We start from the raw sequence: 9351 nt of genomic DNA on the forward strand, positions 1-9351 counted from the left end.
GGAGCGCCGCGCTCCGGCGCGGCGGGAGGTGCCGGCAGGGCTCTACGCATGCGCGGCGGAGACCCGCCACCACCCACCCGCGCGGCCCCGGGCACCGCCGGGCGCGCATGCGCGGTGCGGGCCCGCCGCCATGGCGGCTCCCGTCAGCGCGGCCTGCTGCCTGCCTGCGGGTCTGGCGCCCTGTCTGGAGCCCTCCGCGGTGTCCGTCGCACCTCCGTCCCCTCCGTGACCTCCATCACCACTGTCGTGCGTCGTCCGTCACGAATCTGTCACCGCCGTCCCACCCTCATCGCCTCCACCGCATGTGTATGGCTGCTGCCGCACGCCCTCTGTCATGTCTCCCGTCACGCCCGCCACCGCTGCCAAATGTTCTCCATCGCCTCTGTCACACCTCCACCTCCTCCGTGAGCTCCGTCGCATCTCCGCCACACCTCCATCGCCTCCGTCACGCCTCCATTGCCTCCTTCACACCTCCATCACCCCTCCATCACACCTTCATCACCTCCATCACCTCCTTCACCCCTCCATCACCCCTCCATCACACCTTCATCACCTCTTTCACCCCTCCATCACCCCTCCATCACCCCTCCTTCACCCCTCCATCACCCCTTCATCACCTCCTTCACCCCTCCATCACACCTCCATCACCCCTCCATCACCTCCTTCACCCCTCCATCACCCCTCCTTCACCCCTCCATCACCCCTTCATCACCTCCATCACCTCCTTCACCCCTCCATCACCCCTCCATCACCCCTCCATCACACCTTCATCACCTCCATCACCTCCTTCACACCTCCATCACCCCTTCATCACCTCCTTCACCCCTCCATCACCCCTCCATCACCCCTTCATCACCTCCATCACCTCCTTCACCCCTTCATCACCTCCTTCACCCCTCCATCACCTCCATCACCCCCTTCACACCTCCATCACCCCTCCATCACACCTTCATCACCTCCATCACCCCTCTGTTGTGGGAACATATTTAGCTAACGGTCACAAGAGCATTCCAGACGCCTTTAGAAGGCCTCGAACAGAATAAACAAGAAGACAAAAATAAGAAAGATACCAATTAGAAGAACACAGGTGTGCATTCCATGATAAAGAGAACTTGGCACAAACAACCTCAATTCAGCAGTTTATCTTGACCAATTAGACTGAGACAAGTCTCGCATGTTTTAGTTAGTATAACCAATTATGTTTTATGTTTATGTGCGTGTACAGTGTTGATATAACCAATCATCAAGTGTAACTGGACGCGTGGACAGTGCGTGAATAATGTGTGTAACCAATAGTAAAATAGCTAAACGCATGTAGGGATGTAACCAATGTATAAAATGATGTCTGATGCTCTAGTAAAGTGGGCTTCACCTGATCACATTGGTCTGTGTGTGTTGTCCTGTGCCTCCGCAACCCCTCCATCACCTCCTTCACACCTTCATCACCTCCTTCACACCTCCATCGCCTCCTTCACACCTTCATCACCTGCATCACCTCCTTCACCCCTCCATCACACCTTCACACCTCCATCACCTCCTTCCATCACACCTCCGTCACCTCCCTCCAACTCACCAGCAGAGGCACGGATGCATTCATCTCCCGCTTTCTCCTCGGCTCCATTAAAATCAGCTTTTCCCCCCCTCCGAAGCCGGAGGCTGTTTTGCTCATTACTTGGAGGAAGGAGCGGGTGGGGTGCTGGATCCGTGCGCTGGCTGACCTTCCCAAGCTAAACGGCAGGCTGTGCCGGGGATGCGAATTAAAAACAAAATCATTACGATAGCGGTCGGTAACGATAATGCGAAGGTGAGCGAGGTCACGGCTGAAGGAAGGCTCTTCTTCTAGAGAGCAGCCTTTCCATGGCACAGCCACAAAATTAAAAATAACTCCGTGGTACAAAGGGTGGCACCATTAAAAAAGCCACTGAATTGCCCAGCTGTCCCTTATGTCCCAGTGATGGATGGAGTCAAATATTAACTTTTTTGCACTTATTTTGATTTTATCCCTCACACCACAGAGCATCCCGGGGCAGGGTTTTGGGGAGGAGCACACTTTTCAGCAGACTGAATTTTGCCAAGATTCCTGGTATCATACCCCCGTTTGAGGGCTCGCTAAACATTTGTGCCTCATGAAAATGCGCCTGTGGGGCAAGAGCGGTTTCCTACCCCACGGAGCTGGAAACCCTGGAGGGCTGGTCCTTGCAGGGATGCCACTTTAGGTATGCACAGACCCCCATTTTCCATATAATCCCTTATTACCGGCATGGCAATTTAACGTTTATTGCCTTTTTGTTAAGGGAAGTTATGCAAAGCTTTGGAAACAATCATGCTCTGAGACAAGGAAGCACAGAGCAGGCAATGGCCCGAAGCATCCCTTCATGGATTGCCTCCCTGAGGGTTCCCAAAGGCTGTTTTCAAGCTATTGATTCATTTTTTTTCCAGGGATGGAAGGGCTAGTCCTGATTTTTAGTGAAATCCTGAACTGAGCTGGCACTCAGCATCACCTCTCTGCAAATCCCAGATGATGTTTTAGCTTCTCTATATACACAGGGAGATGACCAGGCCCAGCACCCATGGGGACTAAAAACTCCCCCTAATGCCACTAGTGTCACAGCCCCACCAGTAAAGGAACAGCCAGCTCACATCCCCATAGGAAAAACCCTGATCCAACATATCCAAGTCAGATTTTTAAGGATGATAGAGGTGTGGGGGTTTTTTTCCCCAAAAAATCTTTGCCCAGCGGAATAAGACCAGCAAGAAACTTAAGAAACTTTCATATAAGTATTTATTGGGTTAGAAATACTGTGCAGTGTATATCCCAGCATATGGATGCATTCCACACAGGTACAAAGAAGCAGGAATCACTGCTTCATTTGCCATGAGACTTCACCTTCACACTGGCTAAAGCAGGCTGCAACATAAGGCACGTGCATCTCCTGCAGTCCTCAAACCCTTGCTCCTTTTACTAGTCTGAGTACAGAAATCTATTGCTTGCTAAAAAAATTGCTAGTTTAAAAAAAGCAGCAAATACATAGTCAGAAAGCCAGAAGTGTTCTACTGTGCCTCTTACTGCTTCTTGTCCCTTATTCTCAGTCCTTGGATATTTTCCAGGAGGCTTCTTGTTAGGAGTTTAGCTAATATCTCAATTTGTGAGCAGCACTGCTTACAGATTTTTTTCTTTTTCCTAGTAGGCTGTCACCAAGGATTGGTAGAAACATTCAGGGATTCATTTCATGAATTTACAGTCAGGGAATTTAACTGTGCGAGGGTGCACCCAGAACAGGTCCACTCAAGATGGGTGCTGGCATTGCCTCGAGAGCCCTTTAGAAGGCAGCTGGAGCAGTGGGGAGAGCCTGTTCCCATCGGCACAAGGAGCTGAAGGCTTCACAAACAGCTCTGCCAAACGAGCTGGAAAGACTTTCACCCCGTGGGAAAAGGCTGGCCAGGTTTCTCAGGGAGGAACCTGCAGATTTATTCCTATTTAATGGATGAAGGGAGTTGCCCACGGCAGCTCTGGCTCTGCCTGCAGCGCTGGGCAGGGCGAGGACATCCCTACCGCCATCCCACACCGCTTCTCCCAGCCCAAAGCATCCTCCTCCCCATCGCAGGGCTGCGGTCCCCCTGGACCTCCCCAGGAGGGATGAGCGGGCTGGACCTCTGGAGAGCTTTTCTGCAAGCAACGGCAACAGAGCTGGCTAGAGGGGCTGCGAGGAGCCTGACAAAGCCGGCTTTATCCCTCCCCGCTCGCATTTACATGCGATGAACAAACCTCCAGTAAAGCAACACAGCGAGGGGCTGTGCTGGCTTCTAGAGAGCATTAGCAAAAGCAGGCTGAGTGTCCGACTGCAAGGGCTGGCTTTCTTCTGCAAAGCGATGCTTCCTTCTGCAGCTTATGGAGAGCTCTTCGTGGGGAAACGCTTCTTAATCTGGAAGCACTCGCATTTCTTGTATTTCATTGTCAGCCCGTACTGAGGGCTGATGTCCACCTCCTCCCCGGGGCGGAGGCTGAACTCCAGCTGCTGCAGCATGGTGGCCAAGAAGAGGAAGACCTCCCACCGGCCAATGGACTCTCCGATGCATCGCCTCTTCCCCAAGCCGAAAGCCATCACTTTGTCGCTCTCCGTCCTGCTTATTTCAGTCCCTGCAGCGTTGAGGAACCGCTCAGGGCTGAAGGTTGAGGGGTCCTTCCAAAGCTTCCTGGAGCAGAAAGGAGACACACCTGAGGAAGCTGTTTTCACCCATTGCGATGGGGACAGCAATCAAAAAACCTCCTCGCAGAGAGAAGCATTGCAATGCTTTCTCATTTCGCCATCCAAAAACTTTGGCAATCTCTATCCCTGATCTACAATGCCAACTACGTGTCAGACCCCATCAGCTCAGTCTATTGAAACCTCTATTTCAAACTCAGATTGTGTTTGCCTGTGCAGATACCGGAGATGGATTCAATTCAGCATGCAATAGCTAGAGATCCTGCAGTTTCAGCCAAAAGGAGAGCACAGAAATCAGTCAGCAGCTCTTAAAAAAAGGAAGGATGGAGACCCGAGGGTTTTCCTACCTTGAACCCTCCCAGCAAAACTTCCCAACTTGTCCCAGCTCAGCTGCTGGGAGGTGCCACATGGGATTTTCCAGTGTCTTAGCTGAGAATTTCTGCTAAGAAAGGCCCTGAAGACAGTTTTCCCGCTGCAATGCTCACCAGCCTATGCAGGAACAGAGGGGATATTGTAATGTTTCTGTGCTGCTGGGCTATTTGGATACGTCTTGAGCTTCTGATCCAAAATACCTGATCCAGAAACCACCTTCTGTATCAAGACTTAGTCAACTTACTCCCTCCCCAAGAGGGTCTCTACTGGAGAGCAGTGGAGGGGTAAGATGGGGCTTTGGTTTCCAGATCCCCTTTCATTCACCAAAGCTGATTATCAGCAATAACAACACAATCATATTGAGTTTAACGAGAGTCACATCACCACATTTTTCTCCCTGAAAGAAGGCACCCGGCAGTTCCCATTGAGCACATCCAGAGCCATCAACCCAGATCAAAAGGGCTGCTTGGCAGGAGGATCTACCGATTCCTGATTATTCAGCAGCCCAAGCTGCCAGCTCTCACACATACATGGAAGGTCTGGTGCACTGAGGACATCACCACCTTACTGCACGTGAATTGGGTAAGCCCTGGTGTTGGGGAGTTGCTGAACTGGTGACCAAGTCGACCCAGAGCTTCTCTATGCCCAGGAGAGCCAAGACTGGGCTCAGCATTAAACCCACAGGATTTTTGGTCCAATCTGCCCTTTCCTGCCTTCATGACCCATTCGGCTTTTGGGATATTGTTCTAAAGGATCAGAGCGATCTTAATGCCAAGCAAAGCCATCACAGCTCGGATAAGCACGGGGGATTTGGTATACTCACTCATCATGATTCACTTGCCACTGGTTGATAAACACACAGGTATCCTTGGGGATGTAATAGCCATTCAACACCGTCGCTTTTGTCGTACTGAAAGAGATACAGGTGGAGGGGAAGAGAAGTTAAGAGGAGACCCACAGCTTCGCAGCAAAACAAAGCTTGGCAAGTCCTAGGGGTGTTTCATTTTCAATGCCCTGTTTGTACTCTTAGGACTGGCTAGGAAATACCCCAGTTTGTATTTTGGGGACTAAATAGTCTTGGTTAACACTTTTCCTCAAGCAGAAAGATTCCAGTTTCAGGAAGCTGGATGAGTCATGATGTGGTTTCTCTCAAGCCAGGGGGAAATATAAACCCAGGGGTGTTCGCCACCCCTCCACTAACAAAGGCTTTGGAGTAAAACTACTCTCAAAGCGAAGGATTCAACCCCAGGAAGGCAGCAAGCCAGGCAGCTGCCGGCCCCGGGGGCAGCGGATGCAGCCACAGGCACCAGAGCAACGTGGCAGCCGCACTATCAGCAACCGTGAAAGCCACGGAGAGCTTTAACATGAGTAATTCAGGCTGTGCACCGGAATATTTCCCCATAGCAGGGATCGATTCCCAGGCAATTATCTGCCTAAATTGCACCTCCCAGAAAACCACTCCAAAAAACCCCCCGAATAACACGTCAGCCGCTCCAGTCCATACCTGTGCGGGATGGTGAAGGGCAGGAAGGAGGAGTGCCTGAACATCTCCAGGATAAAGGCTTCTGTGTAGGGCAGCGTGCCTCGGTCCGACAGCCTCGGTCTCCTCTCCCGGCCGATGGTCTGGTCTGCGGGAGGTCGAGAGGAGGAAGCGGACTGGGGTCAGCCCTGGTCGGAGAGGTTTTGGCCCCAGAGCAAACAAGTTCAAGGACTCACCTAGTTCTTCCTGGATCTTCTTCTGGATGTCGGGGTACAAGGCAACATACATGAGGCTCCAGGATAAGGCAGTTGCCACAGTGTCAAAGCCTGGATGGACATAAAGGCATTGAGTTACCAAAAGAGGACAGTTGAATGGGTATTTAGATCCCAGCACTATAGATGTTTGCCTTGGAGCAGTTCCCCCATCAGCTGCCACTGAAAAGCTACCTACTCTGGTCACGGCTCAGGAGGGCACCCAAGAGACCAGCAGCAGCTCCAAACACCCAAGCGTGGCCAGAGTCCCACCCCAACAGCTCCAGCTCCCCCCTCAGCCTCCCAGCAGCAAGGCTGTACCCTCAGAAATGTTCTCACCTGCCCCAAAGAGGTCATTGACGATGCTGATGATCTTCTCATTGGAGAGCGGGACGCGGGCATCCTCCCCTACACTCTTCTCCCGGCAGTGCTCAATCAGCGAGTCTGTGATGTCCCGGATGTGCTCCTGGGGAAGAGCCGGTGGGTCAGGGACATCATGGACACCTAGGGCTGGGGAAACCTCCCCCAGCCAGTGCCGGCTCCTGGGGGAATTAACTGCAGACTGGAGAGATCCAAGGAGCTTTCCTGGGCAGAGGCTGGGGGACAAGGGAGTACCCTCTTCCCCCCATTGCCAAGCAGGCAGCATCTCACAGTTGTAGGCATCTCTACCCACTTCCAAGACTGTCTGAGCTCTTACCTTATCAAAGCTGGTGTAATGGTCCTGGACAATTTTTTGCACAAAGAAGCTGAAACGCCTGTTGATGTCCTTAAAGAGCTGCATGGTGCGGCTAGGAAGATACCGGAGCACGGGGATGAAGTCAGCGGGGTTGCCAGCAGCAGCCACATCCCCAAATTCGTTGCTGAGGTTCACCAAGCTGAGCAGCTCTTGGTCATTGTGGTCGTAACGCTTGCCAAAGCACATGGCGCAGATGACGTTGGCCACAGAGACCACCAGGTACCTGTTAAGGTCAAAGCTCTTCTCTTCATCCATCAGCTGGAGGAATTTGGTGACCAGGTAGTCAGCCTCCTTGGAGACGTGCTCTTCCAGGAGGCAGGTGGAAGAGGAGGTGGGGCTGGGGGCGATGGAGAAGGTCTTCAGGGCGTTCTGGGCCAGCTTTCTGCGGGCTTTCCACACCTCCCCTGAGTCGGGGCTGAAGGCCAGGCTCTGGCCATTTGAAATGTACTGGAAGCTGTGGAGGTCGGGACGCCCCATGAAGTCTTCTCCTTGCTTCACTAGGGCTTGCTTGATGGTGTCCAAGCCGCTCAGCACCAGGACGGGCCGCGTGCCGATCCTGACCTCCATCACGTCCCCATACTTCTGGCTCAGCCTTGTCAGGGCCAGGTGCGTGTCCTTCCTCAGCTCCAGCACGTTGCCGAGGATGGGGTAGCCTCTGGGTCCTGGGGGGCTCTTCAGCCCCTTGGGCACGTGCTGCCGGAAGGACTGGATGAGCAGGAAGACCAGGCAGAAGACGGCAGCCACAAGGAAGACCTCGGTGGCCGAGACAAAGCCTTGGCTTCCCACCAGAGACATCGCAGCCTTCATTGCCACCAGCATGTAGAAACCTTAGTAATAAACCAAAGAGGCATTATGAAAGGGGGAAGGTCCCTGGAGCACCTCTAGTTTGAGATGCTCTTAGTAGCAACCGCACAGGACCGCAGCCAGGAAAGCTGGGCTTAACTTCTGATCCAGAGCTGCATCGGTTTTCTGCACTTTAGGAAACTGCTCACACTTAAAAGCAGGTTTTTTGCTAGCCAGGAGTGAAAGGAGTAGGTCCCATAGCTTTTCCTCTGTGTGCCAGGGAAGGGAATATGTTCTCTTAATTACAGGACCTCTCTTTTCTACTACAGAGTCTTTTCCAGAGCACTTGACTACAGGGGAGCTGAATTGTCCTGATTTGAGTCATCTGGTTGCTCGTGCCGAGCCTCTGCTTGCCAGCAAACTAAATACAGCATTGCCACAAATCTTCCTAAAGATCCGTGGCCGTGAAAGCTAACCATGGCTGTAGTGGGGGGTCAGCAGGCTGTGGGCACCTGGCTCCCAGCTCTGTCCGAAATCCCTCAGAAAACCCCGAGCCAAGGGTAGGAAGAGGCTGGATCTGAAATCCCACCTCCCCTTGGGTTTGGCAGGGTGCTACAGCCTCCCACGGGACGCCTGGGTTCCATGGGGTGAGGAGCCTGGGGGGGGGCTGCTGGGACCCCTGCACCCCAGTGGGTGCAGCCCAGCTGGGACCCCCTCCTAGCTGCGGATGGTGGCCACCCAAGGGCAAGAGGGGCTACGGAGCAAGGGTTACCTCCGGGACACGCCAGCAATCACCTTCCAACAGCTCCGGGAAAGATGCTACGGGAGATTCGGTGAGCCAGAGAGGGGGAACACCCTGCAGCAGGGTACCCCCCAGTTTTCCATCCCTCGGGGGTCCCCCGGGAGGGCTGGAAGTGCCTCCCCGCACCTCTCCGTCCTCCGGGTGGAAAGCTGAGCCGTGGGCAGCCCCCACCGCAGGGTACTCACCTCCGGAGCGGAGCGGCTGGGGGCCCGATCCTCCCGGCAGGTACCCCGCTCGCTCTTCGCTCCTGCTTTATATGCATCGCCGCTCGCCCTGATTGGCCCGGCAGTCTCCCGTCACGTGACCGAAGCCTAATCAAAGCTGACGTGCGTCCAAACTTCTAAATAACTAACTCGGACCCCCACCCCCCCCACCCCACCCCTCCCGGTGGTGGCAGGAAAGGGACGGCGCAGCCCCCCGCCACGCGTGGGAGCCCTGCTCCCCTGCCTGTCGCCGCTGGGGGGGCTGCAAAGCGGTGGGAGAAGGAGACGGGGGGGGGGTCCCGACGGGGCGGGCGGGGGTGCCGGTACCGCCCGTGGGTTCCAGACCGGGGGGGGGGGGGGGGGCCACATCGCGTGCGAAGCGGGCGGGATGTTTGGGCAACCCGCGCCGCCCCGGTCACTCCAGTCACGCTACCGGCAGGATCTTAAAGGCGCCGGTCCCGCGCCCCGGTTCCCCCCTCGACCCCCCCCCCCCCCCCGTCGCAGCCCTCGCTGCGGGTA

General features: G+C 54.5%; 1 protein-coding gene across 1 annotated transcript; it reads right to left on the bottom strand.

Annotated features, from left to right (window-relative positions):
- Positions 1–2764: 2764 nt before the first annotated feature.
- LOC115341562 (cytochrome P450 1A4-like) lies at positions 2765–8920 on the bottom strand. Its single transcript, XM_030014789.2, has 7 exons — positions 8815–8920; positions 7006–7871; positions 6648–6774; positions 6294–6383; positions 6082–6205; positions 5401–5487; positions 2765–4194 (listed from the first exon to the last, which is right to left on the bottom strand). Exons 2-7 carry the CDS (start codon positions 7861–7863, stop codon positions 3888–3890), a joined length of 1593 nt encoding a protein of 530 aa, XP_029870649.1. The 5' UTR covers positions 7864–7871; positions 8815–8920; the 3' UTR covers positions 2765–3887.
- Between the last annotated feature and the right edge of the window lie 431 nt (positions 8921–9351).

This window comes from Aquila chrysaetos, chromosome 5 (assembly GCF_900496995.4).
Source record: "Aquila chrysaetos chrysaetos chromosome 5, bAquChr1.4, whole genome shotgun sequence".
In the NCBI taxonomy this organism is placed as follows: domain Eukaryota; kingdom Metazoa; phylum Chordata; class Aves; order Accipitriformes; family Accipitridae; genus Aquila; species Aquila chrysaetos.